The sequence below is a fragment of the Mya arenaria genome, chromosome 2, assembly GCF_026914265.1.
Source record: "Mya arenaria isolate MELC-2E11 chromosome 2, ASM2691426v1".
NCBI lineage: Eukaryota > Metazoa > Mollusca > Bivalvia > Myida > Myidae > Mya > Mya arenaria.
Window position 1 is genome coordinate 30,155,118 of NC_069123.1, and position 22,686 is coordinate 30,177,803.

A 22,686-nucleotide genomic window follows, 5' to 3' on the forward strand; every position below is an offset into this window, starting at 1 on the left:
ATCACTTAAAACCTTTTCGCAAGCACGAACGCATGTACGATGTACGCCCTGGTGGGGGGGGGGGGGGCAGGGAAAAGATATAGAGGGGAAGATGTTTCTCGTGCCATGCATGACCGCACGTACAGGCGGTAGCTTTGAGGCCAGCCAATTCCCGTACAAATTTATCCGTTATTTGAAACCCTAATATAATGTTTCCATTGTAAAAAAAATAGGCTTATATGACATATATCCCCTTTCCGTGGAATTGATATATTGTAGGGATGCAAACGAATGGCAAAATTGATATTCGAATATTCGTTAATTCTTTCGATCGAATATTCGAATATTCGATTACCAATATGAATGTATAAGAAATGTAGTAAACAACTTTTATTGTTTGCTTTAGTAATAGCTGGGGCATTTTAACCCTTCTTCGTTGTAGCCGGTATACGCGAAGGACCCTGATTTTTCCAAACATTGCCAATGAAATTCACCATTTACAAAAATATCTAACAAAAGCAATAGCCACTGAAAAAGGCGAAGATCGTTAATGCCTGGTTGAATGTCATGATGCACCAACGGGGTCGTTCTGTATGATGAGCGGCCTCGTTCTCGGATTGACATCTACTAAATATAACTATGAAAACACCAAACCTACTCGGAAATTAGATAAATAATAAAACGAAAATAACCCTGAATTTTGACCCATCTATTGTATAACAATGACCTAAATTGCTATTCTATACAATTACATTTCAAAGCACGAATGTTATATCGAAACATGGAAAACATCATATAACTAGCACATATCATCCATATCATTACGGCGATTTGAGCAATACTGCACAGCTTAATTGACAGCCATGACACCACTTTGGTTGCCGATTCCGTTTATTATCCAATAATGGTCATTAGAATTTACCGAAAATAATTGAAAGTTGTTTGATGTCACTTGTCTTATAGCCAGTTTTTGTAAAATTATGGGTACTGTTTATAGTCTGCGACTATGTGTCCCTAATTAACATATGACACGTGTCCCGGTATAGTGTCATCACGTCACGCCTCTGGCATTTAGGGGCCAATCGTTGTAAAAACAAGACATGCTAATATATACAACAGCACAGATGTAGGAAAAAGGTTTATTATTATATTTACCAAACAAAAAGCATCGAATATTCGAATACCAATTTTGACATTCGAATATTAAACGTTCGATCGAATATTCGAATATTCGTTTGCATCCCTAATATATTGCATAAATGCCACACAAAAATAAACTACATGTTATAAAAACTTAGTCATTCATTAAAATTGTGTTATTTGTCAAATTTTAGTGAACTGTTAAAATGGTTCTGCCTTCCGGGTCTACATTTACATCTGCTTATATAATTAATATTTTATAAAAACAACAACATTCTTTTACTATAATGTTCAATGCGCGTTACATGACGTTGGCTTGTTTAATAAAAGGTGCCAAAATGTACATGACTGAAAGAATGTTTGAAACTTAAGCATACCGGCGTGTACATGTAGGTGTCAATATTTGTAAGGGGTACTGAAACAAAATATTTTTTTATAGAACAGAACAGAACAGAACAGATATTTTATTAAGACTTGTACAAAGTACATCATCTTCTTAACCACATATGGATAATAAATAAACAAACACATGGTATGACATAGGTTATACATAATATGGAATAGAATCATAAATACATTAAAAAAAAATAAAATACATTATACATTCTAAGAAATGCCCCAATACAGTTTTAATCCCTTGCCAAATAAAGCTTAACTGTTCAGGTATTAAAATTATTTAATAAGAATATCCCTAAGAGCTTGGATGCATCAACTTTCCGCGAAAACAGTGTTTCTAGTAATCCAACAAGCTGTTTATCCTATTCTATCATGACAATATGTTACCAACAGTTAATTGGATCCAATAATTATGCGTATTTTTGCGAGTGAGTGCATTTTCAATACACGTGCAGTTATGTACCCACAATAAGGCCAAAAACTGTGAAGTCTTTCAGGCACCGAGTATTCTGCGTATAGGTAGACACGTGCATGTCGCTTCAATTTATTAAAAATATTTGTTTCTGTACTGTTTTTAGTCAAAACCATTTTCCTTAAAACTATGATTGAATGTAAAATGCGAGCGTTTGAATTTTCCCGCAAACGGTGATAAACGTAATTACAATAGACAGGCATTTCAAATTAATTCAACTTTGTTTTTTTCATGATTTTAAATGACTCATGAATTTTATAAAAGTTACAGTTTATTAATAATGAACTATTTTAGTTGATTTAAAAATGAAAATAATGTGCACAACATAAAAAACATCGTTCCCTACTCGTTAATTTTCAGAAATATTCCAGTTTTGTGTACATTGTATTTGTGCTTAGCCTAAATATTGGTGGTTATTCGTTGAAAAAATAGCATGATCTTATTACGTTGAGACCAATTCTTTACTTTCTCTCGCCAAATTTGTATTTAAGCGCACGATTGATTACCCTAGTTTTATCATCAGGAAATGAAGGGACATTAACAGATGAAGAGCAGTTTAGTTTATCTGCAGAATTAAAACATAAACAGTAGGACGCTTTCTAAAATATATTTAGTTTTTGTAGGCCACACCACAAAACATTTTTTTAAAGGCAAATTTTGCAAAATCCCAAACATAGGATTTTTTCTACTCTAAATTATAATCCGGCCTTGAAAAAAATAGACACATGAACAATTTCAGATTTTAGAGAACGTCTATTATTCTGGGACACAACATTTTAATGACTGCTCTTCGACCTTAGCAGTATTGGCCGATATGACTGAAATGAAAAAGATAAGAATGTAACGAGCATTTTCATTGGTCAATAATGAGTCCTTGACGTTTAGTCGAGTTAGCTAAAAACAAACTGAAACTCCTGGAATATTTAAACGATTTTGTGTGTTTGTCACTCGTTATATCTATACCCTTTGCTTTCAAAACAAGGTTTGTTATTGGTATTTTTATTTTATCTAGAGATGGAATATATCATATCATCACTTTTACACATTATTATAATTTATCAGAAACGCTGCATTCCGACATGTCCGAACTAAAATTTGTCACGAATTCCATTTCATCATGGATTCATGTTATTTGTTTCTCGTGTGAAGTGTTGCTCTGTTGTTTGTTGTTATATTTTAGTTTTTTGAACAACTTAATATTGCCATAAACTAATTTTTTTTTTACTTCTGCTTTAAAATTTAAAATGTTTCACTGACTTTGTTTTGGTGTGACTTTAACTTCAATGCAACACTTGTTTATAATATATGGGCTGAGATCTTGACAAGTGTATGAGCATCTAAAACACGGTATGAGCAAGTGAAGTGCTTGATGCTGAAATTTAAAGTGTCCACCATGTATCTACACTGTACATGTGATAAATAATTTAATTGTGTTATCACACAAGCCCGGCTGGACTGCAGCTTTAAATCGGTCTATGCTGGTAGTTATAACAGGAAAGCTGTTCCACTAAACTACTGTTCTTGGCAAAAAACAGATGACATTGACTTGGCAATGAAACAGGATGAACTTGATGGAATCTGGATATTAAGGAGATTGTTGCGGAAGATAAGTTAATAATTCATTTCGCTGACACATGTAGGACTGTATTGACCAGGGTATATTCCATACAAACCTTTGTGTGTTCAATACAAACCTTGGTCTGTTTCCCTGAATCTGTTTATCTGTGTCTTAAAAGTGGTACTGGAAGTGGAAAGGAAAAATACATCAATGAATTCATTCATTGTTTGCATATAAAAACAAAAATACTTGACAAGAATTCGAAAAGCATTACAGTCTTATTTGAGACATGTACATCTATCCATCTTTATGTTGGTGCCAGAGACGTAGTGTAAATTAGTCCCGTTTTCCATAACAGCCTGGTTCATTATGCCATGGTTTCGGTTTGGTCTATTATTGTTTTTGATATGCTTTACAGTCTCTAAAAATATTTTTGGTGAAACTACCTGGTATGACAAGCTTGTCCATGGACTGCACCTCAAAGATGGGCTCTATATACCAACAGAACTTAACTAAGATATTGGTCAGAACTATTCTTGAAGCCCATTCTATACTTAGGAGTGCAGTCAGTTTCACATCATTATTCCTCCCATCAATGATAATTTGATTGAGTCATATACTGTATTTCAGGTGTGCATCCTTCTGAAACCTCTGTATAACATTTTCAGTATTGCTCAAATATCAACAAGAAATGATATCTTCTGAAGGATAGATAAACTCCTGTTTCGGTATTCCTTTGCTTGGTTGTTCCTATTGACCAGGACATTCTCAAGGGTCATAAGAGCTGGATTGACTGGATATATTGCTTGACAGCACTTGCTTGGTGTCATTGTTAACATATTTTAATTCAGTCTCCATCGCTGTCAAATAATTATACCTTCTAAACAGCTGAGTTGTGGGAGTACCTATGCACATTGTTCAATGTGATCTGATAGTCACTGAAAGCTTTCAGCCTACAAGCATGACTTGCGCACAATGCCAGGCTGTGTGCAACAAAGTGGATTTTCACAAGTCTGTTTTTTTCTCTCTCAGACTGACAGCTACGCCATGTACACCCACTTTTCAGCCTGTCATAACACTTTCACCATCACTCGCCATTGAAACAATCTAGACAGACTTCCTTGCAAGGTCAGTTTTTAATTTCTATGACTTCATTGTAATCACATGTACAAATAATTTCAGTGTGTCGGAAAAACCCCCAGACAAAGTCATCAAGTAAGATACTGAACATTGACTTGGATCTTTCAGCAGTTTAAGTACTTTCTTGAATGTCAGTCACATCTAAGATTTCCTGAGTGACCTTATAATGCCCCAGATTACTAAAAGCATGTATATCCGGTTTTTTTCTGAAGATAACCATTACCAGTATTTAAGTAACCATTACCAGTATTTAAGCATAATGGCTATTTTTTATTAGCATCCTTGTGATATCTACTGAACATGAGGGTCTCTTCACCTTTCACACTTATTTCAAACCACTCAGAGTCCTTAAACCACTCATCCCTAAACTTCCTTTTCACTTTTGACTTGGGAGTTCCCTGACTTTCGGACAAGTACACATCGTACGATACCCCTATTACGCTACTGCCCTATGCTTTGTTGTTGTGTCATAGACGATTTGGCTTGAAAAATCTTGTTATCATGAATAATTAATGAAGCAGTTTCATTGGTTCCGCAAGGTACTATATGGCAGATTTCACAAAAAAGGCAATTATTTGGCCCATTTGCTTTCATTTATTGTTATTGCATGTCAACGTCATATATACAGCAATTGCCTTTCCCAACCCAATAAGAACACCTAATAGAAGTGATTTGTATTAAAATAATGAAAATATTGTGTTAAGTAAGGTAAAAAAATGTAAAAATATGCCGATATTTAGGACAAAAAAGACAGAAAATCTTCCCGGTACCAATATACCACTTTTTTGAGGATGCTTTTCAATAACATCTGGTAAGTATTTTATTCTTGTCTGTTGAATAATGTTTGCAAGAAATGTTAATTAAAACAATAATATATCTAAAATGATTGCATTTCGTTCGTAATATACTTAAATTTTCGGTAATTGCGCATGGTGATAACGTTACGGTAATCTGTCCTCGAATTGTTGTGTAACATTAGCAGACATGATCCACTGCTAACTGTTTTAAGCCTAAACACACCTTTATTAAATCACTGAAAACAAAGACTACGTGTCGGATAAAAACAGTATTGCATGTAACAAGAAATTGGTCATTCCCGATCATAAAGTTTTTTAGGTCTAAAAATGTGTTAATGTTACTCAAAATCGATTCTGTCCCATTTTAGCATGACGATAGCACCTTTTCTATTCGTGAATAATTTACACCGACTGAGGGTTAACATCCGGGTAGCGATTACTTTTATATTGGACTGGTTCACAGTTGACATTGAAATGATAAAAATAGTGGTGAATACCGTTGATAAAAACTTAATCCAAGTTTGGCTCATTCTGTCCTTCGATGTAACGTTAACATTATGTCACACTAGCATTAAGACAAGCGCTTAATAAAGCAAGAAAATCGTTGAAATTTGATGACTTTCCCAGAGTCAATTATTCGAACATAACAATGGTGTCTGTAAACTATCGTTTGTAAGTATTCATTCATTAGGTACGTAGTTTATATTGAATTCATACCGCTTTTGTGTTTGATATCGTTATTTATTGGACAGAATTAAGAATTTTTGTGATTATCAATTGACCGTGTTTATCAATCATTTATATAGTTTGTTTTATACTGTATCAAGCTCAAACAGTCTGTGGTAGGTCTGTATTTTAATTTGTTGTGAAACATTCTGTCCAACTGCTAATGTGACATACTGCTAATGTTACTCATTCTGTTTTGTGGTAACACTAGCACATACTGCAATTAGCAATTTATAATATATATGTTTAATATCAAAGGTAATGATAATTGCACCATACTAGAGACATTTATATTACCACAACAAAACATTTATGTTTATAGCTTATCTGATCTGATATAAAAAGAAAACCTATGTTTGCAGAAAGCATTTTCTGTCTTGTTGTCCAATTAGGGTTTGTTTCAATAAATTTATTTGAGAAAAACGAAACAATCTTTATTTTTTGTCTGTACAATCTGTTTTATAGATAAATGAACCATTTAGTGCAAGACAAAATACTTCTTTGGATCAAAATATTAAAAAAAAACAAGTTTTTACCGGCAATATTGTAACACTAGCACAAATGGTATGGTGATACAAAATTCTTTTTTTTATAAAAATGCATGAATAAATCATTGCAAATGTTCTAAAATATGATAGATAAGATATTGCTGTAAAAGATTATGTTGAAATCACAAATCTGCAATAAATTTTAAAAATCAATATTCGCCGGGAACTTTTTGGTCACCAAAACGTGAAATCTGCCATATGTGCTTTCCTGTTGTAAAATATTTTGGCCGGGATTGAACCGGGTCCGACTGTTCAGTACAATAACTTATGAAAGCTGTCAAGACCACACCAAGTTATAAGGAACTTAAGATTTTTCAAGAAATTGGACCCTCAAACCTCCTTACCGGACCCTCAAACCTCCTTACCATGTTTAGAGCCTTTAATTTTGGTTTCTGGGGAAGGGGGCAGACTTCCTAATTTGCCTCTTCTCTAACAAAAAATCCTAGAACTGCCCTGATATGTAGTCAAATAAAGAATATAATATAAATCATTTATAAAGGTCAAGGTTCTTTCTTGAATTTGATTTTTTTTAGTCCAAATAAGAGCAGCCTCTTTTGGATTTAAAATGATTGAGTCTCAAAATAAACTCTCATATCAAAAGTTCTGAAATTGCCGATCCAAAAGAGGTGAGAACCCTGCAGATTAAGCTACATGTACATAAGTTGATGTTGGTACAACTGCAGATCATTGTAGACATAGCTGTATAAGATGGGTTTGACCTAAGGTTGGACCAATCAAATGTTGCAAAGTAATCTTGATGTTTACATACACAGAAAATAAAAGGTTTTGATGCAGCTTTTGATCGCCTTCCCCCTGAATTTTGAAGTGGTTATAATATTTTATTTGCTCATGGTAAATTATTTAAACAGAAATTGAAAAAAATAAAAGCTAAGCTAAAAAAATGCAAATCAACAGCAATTATTATTGGCTAATGAAATGCTGAATAACACTAAATCGTAAATAGGAGCTAATGACCATAATTCAGTTTTCGCTGTATATTGAATGTACTTAGGCCAAAAAAACAACAACCTGTGTTTCCGGTGACATGGTGAAAAAAAATAGGGTCGGTTGGTCGCGATTTTTTTTTTTTTTTTTACAATTTCCATATCATGCAATTTTCTGTTGAATCATAACAATTATGTTATATCTAAGCGTTTCATAATTTACAAAAAGTCACAGAAAAACACCTTCGACTACTGTATTTTCCCGCCAATTTTGCCCATGAAATCTGGTGTTTTTTGTATACAATACTCGTTTATAAGTCGCGATCGGTTTTTAGAAAACAAAGCCAGCACTTCAATTTCTGCAGATCTGTGATAATGTTTTACCCAAACAGTCAATTATCAACTAATTTGCATGAGGAAAATGGCCGATTTTCTTGTCAACTGTGAGCTCCTTAAACTTTTTTGGACATTAATAAATAACACCGCGAGCTATAATCCTAAATATTTTCATTTTAAAGACTGCAAAATATGTAACTTGTGATTAACCACGTGTTTGGACCGTAAACATGCGTTTGCCAATTTGAAGATATCGGACAGGGTTTGCCGCCCTCCGCCATTTTGTATTCCTGTTGACATAGCGTCTCGGTAATACATAATAAGGAATGAAAGTTTATTCTCCGGGTACATAGAAAGACAAAGAACGAAAATAATGACGATATATTTAAAAAAAATTCAATAGAATTTTATTTTTTTTACTTTTAAGTCTAAAAAAAAGATTAGGGTCGAGGAGGAAAAAATAGGGTCGGTCGGGTCACCGGAAACACAGGTATTTTTTTTTTTGGCCTTATATATACAGACACGTAAATACCATTGTGTACATAAAGTTCAGTCAAATGCCAAGCTTCAAAAATAAAATATCTGCTGAAATCAGAAAACTTATTTATTTCAGTTAAATAAAAGCGTTAACTGCTTTAAACCAATAGGTAATACTAGGTCAAAAGTGTGGTACTTTGTATACATGAGGTGTGATACTTTATATACATGAGGTGTGATACTTTATATGCATGAGGTGTGATACTTTGTATACATGAGGACTGATACTTTACATACATGCGGTTTGATACTATATGTACATGAGATGTGACACTTTGTATGCATGAGATCTGATACTGATACCATGTATACATTAGTTTTGATACTTTATATACATGTGGTGCGCTACATTGTATACATGACAATTATTTTATTTAGGGTATTATGAGCATGGTATATACCTTCCCGATAGCAGTGGCTCAACTTGTCTTTTCAGATATTGAATAACGTCCAAGATTTAACGACCTAAATCAGATTACTTATTTTAACTGGCAAATCTTTTTGGCATTGACTTAAATTAAAATACATTAAAGTACATGAGTGTGAACTTTGCATAATTATGAGATTGATATTCTGAATGGTTGCACTTGATAAACAATTTAATGCATTCTTTGGAAGTGACTGTGTTTACGATGTACATGTTCATATAAATCTTGTTCCTGCTAAGGTGTGTAAGAAAATGCATCGGAAATCTGATCTGAGAACGGTTCATGTCATTCACTTCTAGCGCGACTTTTGTTATGTAAATGAAGTGTGTTTAATTAATAGATTCCTCCGGAGTGCTCTTAACAGACATGAAAACAGTTTAAATGTTGGCTGTGTGGTATTGATATGTTAATTAGATAGAGTTCCGCCAGTGTTTTTCCCATTGTTTGCTTTTTTCTGAGCTCTGTGCAATGAATGGTATCAGGATTTAAGTGCGTTTGTAAGTAAAGCCTTATCTCTGACCATTTAAAGTAAAGTTTTTTAATTATGACGGCTTCTTACATGTATTTGTAAATATCTGTAATTTGATATTCTATTTGGTTATATATAAATGTTGGTGAATTACAAGGTTTTATCGTATTGATGTGTAACTTTCGGTTTTAACTTTGCTTAGAATGTATTTAAATGTCATTCATAATGATATAATAGAAATCTGAATGCCATAGTCTTCCTGTTTCTAGAAGACAATTATAAAATACACTGTAGATCAAATTTTCAGGTATGTGTTTCATCAGTGTTCTGCCAAGGACGCGCCCTTGCGCCATTTGCGCGGAAAAAATCGGGATGGCGCAACGAAATACCTGTAGACGGGCCGATCGGCGCGCCCGTTTTTCGAAAAGCCGTTTTGACTTAATCGAATTTTTAAAAAGCCGTTTTGACTTAATCGATTTCTTTTTCAGAACTTTTACAGCACAGCATTCATTCAATAAAACAACGATTTTCATTGGTCCTTATACGTGTAACTATCCAACCGCGAGGGGTAGTATATTTTTTTACCAAATTCAATGTTATTATCATGGCTGAGAAAAAGAAAACAACTCAAATTAGATGGGGGAGATATAAACAAATTCAATTTCAATGAGGCCCTGGTGCATTAGAGGAATGCAAAACAGAGGAAAATGTTCCTGGCTGGGGAGGGTTATAATTTAGGGATGTGATTTGTCCGCGGATTCGCGGAATTCCGCGGATCTAATGGCCCCAAGGACCCCCCCCCCCCCAAAAAAAAAAAAGAAAAAAAAAGTAAATAAATAAAAATATTTTTTATTTTTTTTAGCTGATTCAAAAAGTTACTAGTGTTCTTTTGGGCCAGTCTTTCTTCTACGGCAGTGTGCTTTTGACCCCAAAAGTGCCCTCCAGCTGCCAGGTCAATCACATCCCTGATAAAGCATAACAACACATTTACATGTAAAACTGTTCTTAACATATATCATTGTGTCTCATTTGTGCCATGTTTATAGTTTTTTTCTAAATGTTAAATCGATCTGTCCAATATTTGAGAATACTGATGTTATGTGGATGTTACACCATGTATATAATGGGTAAATAAAACACTTTCATTTAAAAGTTTTCATTTTTCCCCTGGAGAAGGTCATGGCCCTTCACTTTTGAAAATGGCCCCTAATTTTCATGACTGCTGGGCCATTCGGCCCCATCTTTTTCAATCCTTGGCAGAACACTGGTTTCATATATCATTTAGCATTTGTATTTATAATTAGTGACATGTTGGTATCGCAAAACTTGCAAAAATGAAATTATCCAAGGAAATTATCACTTCAGTTATCATTTATAAATAGTTTTAATATACATGTGTATTCCTATTTATACATCCCGGGTTTATTTTATGAATATTTTGCTTATTAACGAAAGAAGGTGTGTGGGGGGGGGGGGGATGCATTGGGGACTTAGAAGTTTAAGACAGTCACTAGCGGATTTAGGAGATAGAAAATAATAAAATACGCCAATAATGCATCATTTCCAACTACAAATTGTTATTTTTTCTTGATTGCTTAACCCCCAATCCATATGCAAACAGTTTATGCCATACACTTTCGGTTCAGAGGGAGGGGTGCATGTCAAAAGGTTGCGCCCCTAAGCTACGCCCCCTCTAACGTTGATTCCTGGATCCGCCCCTGACAGTGGGTTATTATTCCCAACGGCTGGGCATATGACAGTCCTGGAGACTGCCACCCAGGAAACAGACTTGACTTGATTTTCTTTCAGTGCAAACCCAGAGGTTTTTGACACTTTTAATTTCCCTGCTCCTGGGATGAGATTTAGATAACAGTGTGTGTATACCACGTGATAAATTGCGTCATAAATGCTACGTCGGAACGGCAATATTTTGCTTCGAATGAAGACTTGAAACAAAGATAACTTCACTATTTCTTCACCATTTTAAATAAAACATACCACAGTCTACGCCGCATACGGAAACCTGCATTCGGTCTTTTACCAGAGTTTGATTGAGAGTTTAGTTTCTTAAAACCTTTCAAAAAACCTATTCACAACACGTCCGTCTGATGGAGCACTGTCAAAACATTATTTTGGAAACAGGTTAGTCAAAGTGTTTGATGTTCAAACTAATCACCTTATCAAACTTCGGTAAGAAAAAGAAGGTGGGGCTCTTTAAGCGGCATAGGCTGCCCTTTGTTTTACTTAAAATGGTGTAGTAAAAGAAAAGTTATCTTTGATTCAAGTCTTTATTTTAAGCAAAATGTTGCCTTCCGACGTAGCATGTATGACGTAATTTATCAAGTGGTATACACACACTGGATAACAACTCTGCAGTTTTGTCTTAATTCCTGTGGTCCAACCCACTTCAGGGGCTGATCCAGCATTTGACGTAAGAGTGGGCGTACATACAGGCCTAACCTTTTGACTTGCACCCCTCCCCCGGATCTGGAAATTTTATTTGGTTTACTTGGACGATTTTAGGGGCTATTTAGGATGATAATCTAGCTGCACAATTAAAATATTATTCACCTATGTTATCTGCGTAATCTGGAATACCCTAGGAAAGATTTATTTCATGTTACTGTTTCATTGCTCCGGAAGTTGGCACAGACTTGCAGAATGTTTTATGCGACACGGCTTTTCCAGAACACAATAAAATGTTATTTTGTCAGATAAAAAATAGGAGCAGTCACTTAAAATAAATTTAACTATTTTTGGAACATTTTCTGAGAAATAGATGCAGCAAGTCAGTTGAACAAAACATCAATTCTGTATTGTCTTACATGGCGGATAATTAACTGATATATTTGAGAGAAAAGTTCAATTAGGCCAGAGTTTTTTTTATTTTTCGTTTTACGGGAAAATTTTCAAAAATAAGCGTCAGGAGGAGGGAATAGAATTTAGAAAAAGATGTCCAAAAATGAGCGTCGAGAAAAATAAATAAAAATAAGATGGATTTTCCGTATTTTTTTCTTTTTCGGAATAATTTATAGAATGTATGTTTTGAAGTTGTGCACAGTTGTTTTGTACTCCATACAGCCTGTTATATTATATAATAGATCTGTATAATAAAGTCAAAACAAGATGTCATTTTCACAAGTAGCCACAATAATGCACCAGTCAATTGTAACCACGCCCCCTCCTTCCAGGTCCAGCTAATAGCGGGGACTTTGACTTTCAGCCCAGCCAATCCTTAGTAAAATTCCCGCCATGCAGAGACCAAGTACTGGTCAAATCCCTGCCAAATTCCCCCTCACTTCGAGGTAAGGCCCTGTCCCCACTATTTTCGGCGCAAAAACAAAACCACCGCATTCACTAGGCACTGTGGGGCCACCTGGAAGGTAAAAACACGGCCCATTTCTTTCTTTATCCCCTATATACCCAAGGACCTTGGGGGCCATGGTTACAATTGACTGGTGCATAATCTGCACGTTTAAGGAACTTTTTTTAAAATTTGGATATTCATTTTACTCCCTAAATGCCACAAGTCAACTGATTCACACCAGTGAAAATATATTCTTCAACTGTAACTCCACAGTATTAAACACTGCACGGTCAAATAAAAATTACACATAAATTATTATATATATGCATGATTTTAATATGAGCATCTATACTTTTGTAGTGCTTTTAATAGTCACTGAAACTCGTACTAGCAAAACATAAGGCATCTGGCATATTGTTTGTGTCTAAAATGTTGATTTATATCATTTTGGGTTCATATATTGAGATAAACAACACATCTGAAGAAATTTAATGTCTTTGAGAAACAAGAAAAGAAACAAGGATTGTTACTCAAACTTACCAGATTTCACAGTAGAGTCCATTTTTTATAGTTTCTTAATCAACATACAAACAATCCATTTTAAAATGGGTGACATGAAAAGAGGAGCCATTCTTCGGTCGACTGATCACCCTCCGAGGGCCTTAAATTCAAACTCCGAGGAAGGCGGACAGTCGATAAAATAATTGTGTTGGCCGCGATAGCAAAAATCCGCGGAGGGAAACGGAAAGTGGGTCTAACTCGTTGAGTGTACTGTACAAACAATCCATTTTAAAATGGGTGACTTGAAAAGAGGAGCCATTATGCCCATTAAAATGGTATGCGATATGTTGGTATAACTTTATTGTCTTAAGACAAACAAGCCAAATCCAATGTCACATTCTCGTCTTTTTCTGTTGTCACTGTCAGAAACTGTACAGCAAATTCCAATTATCAGTGTTTCCCCGTGTAAACCGGTCTACACACAGAAATATTTAAGAAATTTTATGCTTTGGTATTAAGAAAATACAATTACGTTCCGAAATATCACAAAATGACAAACGCACTGATTTTATGAACAACAGCGTATCAGTCTTCAAACTAAATCCTCTTTCGTAAAAGGCGGCCATTTTCCTTACAAGCGCTTAGATGATGATAATAAGCAAGTTTTAAGTTTCATTTTCATCGTGGCATATACATGTAATATGCATGTGATATCACAAAACAATGTAACATATTTCAGTTGACATCATGAGCACAAACCGCCGGCTTCCGCCATCTTGGAAATTGTGTGCGATAATTTTTGTTGTTGTGAAATTAGCATTAGGTTAAATAACGGAGATCGAAAAAATGGGCGGCGGAAAAAAAAAAAATAAAGTTAGGAATTTGAATCTTTTTCTTATTTGGGTTTTGCAATATTTAGGTACGGCCCTCCCATAAAACGAAAAATAAAAAAACTCCTTACTGCATAATTGTTCTCAGATCCAACTTACCTTGTGAAAAATGAACACTAACAGCTGGCGTATAGATAACCTCTTTTCTTCTTGATCATTTCAAGGTTAATTACTTTGTACCTCACAGTTCAGTTTTTAGTGTTTTCTATCATACAGTTACCTTAAATAAAAAAAGTTAGAAAAAATTCAGGAAGTAATTAAATTTTGAAGTTACTACTTATAATAGCTGCCATGTTTATGTTAGAGATCAATTTCGGCGATGTACAGAAAATAAAGCGGGCATACCTTGGCATGTGGACTCTCACTTAATTAGTGTTTGTTATTGCACTTAGCAGAAGCGATCTACACAATCATACAGATAATAAATGAACAGAAAATTTGAAAAATCCAACATAAGGCCTAAAAAAATAATTTTGGTTAGGGTAAATACATCCTTTTTAAAAGTAGGTAGGTTTAATTTTTATAAGGCTTTATATAAGAATGTCATTTGTATCATTGGAGAATGGTGTTAAAGTTGTCTTCTGTATAAGCATTTTAAGGTTTTAAACCAAAAAAAATAATTTGTTTTTCTTTTATTTTTCAAACTGACTATTAAAATGTTTGTGTCGGCGTCGATTCCATAGGTAGGGTCTGATAGCCCGAACCAAATGTATTTTTTTTTAGGCCCTATGGAAAAATAGACTGACTTTGAAACTAATTTTTGGTGCATTTGTCAGGATCAATCTTCTTGTAACCAGAACTGGGTTTCATTTTGAGCGGTCATGAGAATATACAAATAGTAAGAGTCAAACGCGCAACCTCTTGTGTGAGAGGCTGACACCTTTACTACTACTGTACTAGATCACTCTCATCCTCATGTGTGAATGCTGAGAAAATTGTTTTACAGGAACATTTCCTTGATATTAATGTTTCTCATTTATTATAAAAAGCTGAAATATGTGTAAAATTATAGTATAAATCATGTTTGCTTAGATGAGAGTCACATGAATATTACTCAGACCTAAAAAAAATACATTTGGTTCAGGTTTCCCGCCATACGAAAAAGGTGCCGACCTTGTGTGGGTTTTAATATGTAGTTTAAAACCTTTACAGTTTTATGCAGAAGATTACTTTAACACCATTTTCCAGTTTTATGCAGAAGATTACTTTAACACCATTTTCCAGTTATGACAATTACATTCTTATATAATGCCTAATGAAAAAAAATGAAAAGCCTACCTATACCCTTCCTGTTTTTAAAAAGGATGTAACCCTAACAAAACCATTTTTACGCCCCGAAAGTGGGCATATTAAAATCGCACCGTCCGTCCTTCTGTCCGTCCGTCCGTCCGTCCGACTCAATAACTCAGAATATTATGGACAGATTTTAATATAACTTGCCACATGTGTTTGGCATACCAAGACGACGTGTCACGTGAAGAACCATGTCCCTACCTCTAAGGTCAAGGTCACACTTAGGTGTTTATTTCCAATGGAATGCTGCATATAAGGACATAGAGTATAGGTTGTCGTGTCCAGGCTGTAACTTTCCCTTGTATGGAAAGATTTTAATATAACTTGCCACATGTGTTCGGCATACAAAGACAATGTGTCGCATGCAAGAACCGTGTCCCAACCTCTAAGGTCAAGGTCACACTTAGGTGTTTATTTCCAATGGAATGCTGCATATAAGGACATAGAGTATAGGTTGTCGTGTCTGGGCTGTAACTTTCCCTTGTATAGACAGATTTTAAAATAACTTGCCACATGTGTTCCGCATACCAAAATGACGTGTCACATGCAAGAACCGTGTCCCTACCTCTAAGGTCAAGGTCACACTTAGGTGTTTATTCACAATGGAATGCTGCATATAATGACATAGAGTATAGGTTGTCGTGTCCAGCCTGTAACTTTTCCTTGTATGGACAGATTTTAAAATAACTTGCCACATGTGTTCGGCATACCAAGACGACGTGTCGCGTGCAAGATCCGTGTCCCTATTTCTTAGTTCAAGGTCACACTTAGTGTTTTTTCCCAATGGAATGCTGCATATAACGACATAGAGTATAGGTTGTCGTGTCCGGGCTGTAACTTTCCCCTGTATGGACAGATTATTTAATTTTTGGCCTAATAATGAACAGCTGAAATGAGTAATAAAGGTATAAATCATGTTTGTTTAGATGAGATTGGCTTGAATATTATTCATTCAATATTATAAGAAATCCATTTCTATTTTCAGTGTGCCATACATAGTGCCTAGGGATGTGTTTTCTGGGCTGAGCGATGAAAATTCCCACCCTTCACAGTACTGAACCTACCACTGTCAAACACAAGAGCCATTTTGTAAGTAAAGTTTTGAGCAAATTTGGGGGAAACTGAATAGTGTCATGCAAGGATGTAATAAAATATCCAGTAACCCTTCAATCGGACTGAATTGCATGATCTTATTTAGGTAAAATCTGTCTTTGAGCTGTTCAAATCTGTATTGTAAATGATTTTGAATTCAAAAATATCTATTTATAGCTCAGCCAATAAGAAGCTCTGTACAACTGAGTTAATTTTAGAGTTAACTCCCTTTTCAAAATGGAACATCTATATGCTGCATCAGATTTACACATTTTTTTAAAAGTACATGAATTGGCTGACATGAAAACATTGAAAAGTGTATCTTATAAAACTGAATTGTAGACGTTGATGCCAAAAAACTGACAAAACTCTCAATCTGGGAGAGTGCAGATTTAAGATTCAGAGTTGATCACACATTTTAACAGTAGTAGAATTGTTTTCGGGTATCAGTAGGAAAAAATGAATTATGATGATTTAAAAAGTTTAAAACACAGCCAATTAAAGAAAACTAGTTAATTCTTTTGTTTGGTTCGAGTTAGTTGAATGTTTATTGATTGGTCAATATTTATGCAAAATTAGATTGCTTGCATTTTTCAAACTAATCTAAAGATAATCTGCGTATAGCTTATCCAGTTTTATACAATTGGCCCCTAAATTTGTGTTATGTTAAAAAGTCCCTGTTGACTATTTTCATTTAAAACATTGTAGCTGTGTTTTATTTTGAACAAATAATGCACTTGCTGAATCGGAAAAGCAACAACGCATTTTAATATTCTTCCTGTTCCAAGGTCATTATCCCTCTGGCTCTCTGTTCCTGTTCTCTCTCAGCAAGACGCAATTTCCATAGATCCCGTATAACAGGTTTCGCCAAGATATGGGTTTAATGTAATAAATTGTGGCTATTTCTAGCTTGAATCTATATAGATCTACTCTATATTTCTCAATGATTTATAATCACGTATAATTGGCAGACATGTTATGATTAAAAAGATGTAGAAAACAATAATTGCTTTATTCAAGAGAGGCAGGTTGGAGTCGTTTTTTTTGTCTGCTTTTATAATATTGAACAATTTCATCAACTTTATATATATATATATATCTGTTTATTGCAACACTGGAAGTGAATTTGACCGATACTGTATACTTCTGTTTGCAAATAAACTTAGTGAAATGTGCTTGTCAATTAGTGAAACAAAGCATGTTACAGTGCAATTGCACTGATGAAGCACTTATTACTGTGATCGAAATTAGCACAAGCCTGTAAGACCTGCACTGTTAAAATGCGGTAAAATGCTTTCCAGGCTTGCTCAAATTCTGGGTTTTATACAGCAGGCCTTGTTCAAACATATAATGCCAAGCTAGTATATGAATTCGGGCTTGTTCAACCAAAAGACTCATTTCCATGACTGATGAGAAGAGGTCATTACTTATACTGCCAAAATTAGAGACCGGTTTTAAATTGTGTTTAAAGTGATCACTGCGATGCGTTGGTATATATTTGTTCAGTCTGTTGTGAGCTGTAAATGATATAAGTGGTTTTGATACTTTTACATCCAAAACTGGCAACATGTTGATATTCTGAGACTTAATCGTTCGATAAAGGAATCATTGGGTGGAGTAAACAATGCCACAAATATTGCAATGCCTCAAAACCTAAAATGCTGATATCATTTGCAAACATGACTTTACTTTGTATGCTATTTTTTGAAAGAAAGGAAACATACTTATATTTACCGTAAATGTCCTATTAAATGTCCATGCCCTATAAGACGCGCCGTATTATGGTGGGTCTATATTCTAATTTTGTGACATGAACAATGAAAACCTTGACCTTGAACCCCAAAAGATGCGAAAAGTCCCGATGAAAAGATTTCTTATGACCGCCATCTTGGGCACCTGCTGACGTTGTGCATTTATGCAGGATTCTCAAAAAGACACGTTTAGGGCACATTTAATAGGACATATACGATATGACAATTTTTTTTTAAAGATTTCTTAAAGTGACAAAAGAGGGAAGGCATGTGATTTTGATATATAGAACAAGTTCAAAATTTGAAAATCAATTTTACTGATTAAACCCTTGTAAAATTCATGTACAAAATAGATGATTGCATTTTTATTTTGCACCGAAGAATTCCTGGGAGCATAATTTAAAGCTACGATTTGATTGGCTGGTTGAAGTGAAACAAAATGTTCATGTTTGGATGCCTTGCAGGAATACGAGCCTGCCAGTCTTCAGTAGTTAGCTCCACATGATACGTAAAAGAATACATCACAATTGCTGACGCGGCAGTCAGTTTCCTAGCAAGACTTTCATGCTTTAAGTCTATTACCAACAGTAGATCTATATCAAGATGTAGAGATCTTTTTTAGTTTATTAATCATTTTTTTCTGCAAGAAACTCAATCTTGCAAACTATATCACCATTATTATACATTGAATGAAAAGCTAATGCATTTTCTTTTTTTTCCTGCAAGTCTGATCACATACCATATTAAGACCAGCGTCCTTTTATATTGAAGCATTCATGTCTCTTTGAAATAATGCAGGGACATAATGAAAAGCCCTGTGCAATTTACAGGGAAAGATTGCTGAATTAACAGTTTGTCTGGCTGAAATGACATTAGTTTCTAGGAAGTGATAATAACTTTTTTGTACTGAATTACCACATTTTCTTGTCGCAGTTTTGAAATACTTAATTATTTTTTTGAAGCTCAGTGTCTATATTCGGAAGAAAAAGTCTGATATATATCGTCATATTCGGTAGATTCTTTGGCATCATGCTATATCCAAAAAAATCTTAAATGTTTGTCATAACTTGAAAACCGTTTAAAATTTATAAGGCATGTTACATGGTTCTGATCATGTTTACTTTGACAAAAGGCTTGCAATATACCAAGTTCCATAATCCTGGCTGAAATGCATGTTGTCAGAGATACAAAGATGTTTCTTGAGTAATTAATAAAAAGGGGATAAACGTTGGCAACCATGGGTTGTCCTCTGGTATTGTAACAGAAAAAATATTGACAAAAGAAACATGGAAGGAGAACAAGGGCCATTTCATCAGGAATCCTATATATAAGAATGTTATTTTCTCATTATTGGAGAATGGTGTTAAAGTTATCTTCTGTATTAAGCTTTAAAGGTTTTAAACTACATATTATCAATTAATAACACACTTAAAATATTTATATTTTTTTAATTTTTATTTTTTTTATTTTTACCAACTGACTTTGAAAACAGTATGGTCAGCAGCCTATTTTGTCGGTAGGGTCAGGTTTCTCTAACCAAAAGTTTATTTTGATTGTTTAAAAAAGCTCTGCAAGATACAAAATGGCTTCTAGAATCTGAAATACAGATCACGTTTTACGTTTATTCGTATGCCCATATGTAATTTTGCAAAGTAATGTAGTAATGTCACCTTGGTTTCTTTCAATCATGTGTGATGGCGATGTTAAAGTCTACTCAGGCACATTGAAGTGCAAACATACACGATAGGCTTGATTCTTAACACAGAACTTAATTGATTAAAAACACAGCATGGCACTTACTTCCCTTTGCAAATTAAAAAAACAACACACTTCATGGGAAATCACTGGTAAGGAGTTTAAGTGATTATACCCAGGTTTATTGACAATCTTCAATTTGATCAAAACAGATGTTCCTGAAACAGTCGTAAATTAATTGTAGTTATGGTATACCCTGATTTGTTATTGTAATAGGCACATTTTCAAGCGTATTTATAAAAGCCAGTTGAAACTCTTATATGCAGCTCTTTACAATTCTTAAAGAAATGGTCAAAATGGCACAAGTATTTAACAAGTCATTCTTTTCAGTCAAAATTAATTTATAATGTGAATGCTTCGATGTAATATATCTTTTTCAACTAATTGGTTCCCTGTTTTGTTTCCTAGTAATTCAAATTCAGTTTGGCAGGTCAAGTAGGTCTTTTTCTATGCAAACATTATTGATAAACTGTTATTTTTTTTCTTAAGTAAAGAAAGACTGATATTTCTTTTGGACGATGGAAGTATTTAGGTTGAGGTTGTATTTTTTCCCAAAACAAACCACTCAAAAAACTGTTAACGAAGGAACTTGATGGAGCACTGCTAATCCGTTAATTTGTATAAATGACGTCACTGTTAATCTGATAGTTTATAAGAACCTATGATACCTGAAGTGTTTGTTAGGTAATTTAGGTAAAACTGTCATCAGTCATTTATGGTATCAAATGAGCAACATTGTGAATTTTGGATGCCTCAGGTGACCCCATATAAATATTTTGAGTTTTATACATGAAGAAAGAACAGGTAAAAATTGAATGTTTTATCTTAGTTGAAATAAAAAAAACAATGCAATGGTGCATCAATGATTTGTCAGCATCTATAGAGCAACATTTGTCAGCATCTATAGAGCAACATTTGTCAGCATCTATAGTGCACCATTTGTCAGCATCTATAGTGTACCATTTGTCACCATCTATGGTGCACCAATTGTCGGCATCTATTGTGCACCAATTGTCGGCATCTATGGTGCACCAATTGTCAGCATCTATGGTGCACCAATTGTCGATATCTATGGTGCACCAATTGTTGATATCTATGGTGCACCAATTGTCGATATCTATGGTGCACCAATTGTTGATATCTATGGTGCACCAATTGTCGGCATCTATGGTGCACCAATTGTGGGCATCTATGGTGCACCAATTGTTGATATCTATGGTGCACCAATTGTCGGCATCTATGGTGCACCAATTGTGGGCATCTATGGTGCACCAATTGTCGGCATCTATGGTGCACCAATTGTCGATATCTATGGTGCACCAATTGTCAGCATTGATCTATTGTTCACCAATTTTGGGCATCTATAGTGCACCAATTTTGGGCATCTATGGTTCACCAATTGTCGGCATCTATGGTTCACCAATTGTCGGTATTTATGGTGCACCAATTGTCAGCATCGATCTATTGTGCACCAATTTTGGGCATCTATAGTGCACCAATTTTGGGCATCTATGGTTCACCAATTGTCGGCATCTATGGTTCACCAATTGTCGGCATCTATGGTGCACCAATTGTCAGCATCGATCTAATGTGCACCAATTTTGGGCATCTATGGTACACCAATTGTCGGCATCTATGGTTCACCTATTGTCGGCATCTATGGTTCACCAATTGTCGGCATCTATGGTTCACCAATTGTCGGCATCTATGGTTCACCTATTGTCGGGCATCTATGGTTCACCAATTGTCGGCATCTATGGTTCACCTATTGTCGGCATCTATGGTTCACCAATTGTCGGTATTTATGGTTCACCAATTGTCGGCATCTATGGTTCACCAATTGTCGGCATCTATGGTTCACCAATTGTCGGGCATCTATGGTTCACCTATTGTCGGCATCTATGGTTCATCAATTGTCGGGCATCTATGGTTCACCTATTGTCGGCATCTATGGTTCACCTATTGTCGGGCATCTATGGTTCACCTATTGTCGGCATCTATGGTTCACCAATTGTCGGCATCTATGGTTCACCTATTGTCGGGCATCTATGGTTCACCTATTGTCGGGCATCTATGGTACACCTATTGTCGGCATCTATGGTTCACCAATTGTCGGCATCTATGGTTCACCTATTGTCGGCATCTATGGTTCACCTATTGTCGGCATCTATGGGTCACCAATTGTCGGCATCTATGGTTCACCTATTGTCGGCATCTATGGTTCACCTATTGTCGGGCATCTATGGTTCACCAATTGTCGGCATCTATGGTTCACCAATTGTCGGCATCTATGGTTCACCAATTGTCGGTATTTATGGTTCACCAATTGTCGGGCATCTATGGTTCACCTATTGTAGGCATCTATGGTTCACCTATTGTCGGCATCTATGGTTCACCAATTGTCGGTATTTATGGTTCACCAATTGTTGGGCATCTATGGTACACCAATTGTAGGCATCTATGGTTCACCTATTGTCGGCATCTATGGTGCACCAATTGTAGGCATCTATGGTTCACCAATTGTAGGCATCTATGGTTCACCAATTGTAGGCATCTATGGTTCACCAATTGTCGGTATTTATGGTTCACCTATTGTCGGGCATCTATGGTTCACCAATTGTCGGCAT

General features: G+C 35.1%; 1 protein-coding gene across 5 annotated transcripts in view; it reads left to right on the plus strand.

Annotated features, from left to right (window-relative positions):
* Positions 1-2,845: 2,845 nt before the first annotated feature.
* Positions 2,846-22,686, plus strand: part of LOC128206089 (protein FAM13B-like) — an 84,051-nt gene continuing 64,210 nt past the window's right edge. For 3 of the 5 annotated variants that reach the window (XM_052908258.1, XM_052908291.1, XM_052908310.1), the window contains exons 1-2: positions 2,846-2,969; positions 16,447-16,550. In XM_052908258.1, the coding sequence (XP_052764218.1) occupies positions 16,491-16,550 (60 nt within the window). In that variant the 5' untranslated portion in view covers positions 2,846-2,969; positions 16,447-16,490. Of the gene's footprint in view, positions 2,970-4,637; positions 4,674-9,346; positions 9,499-16,446; positions 16,551-22,686 lie in introns of those variants that run through there. The other 2 variants (XM_052908273.1, XM_052908264.1) reach the window with 2 other exon arrangements.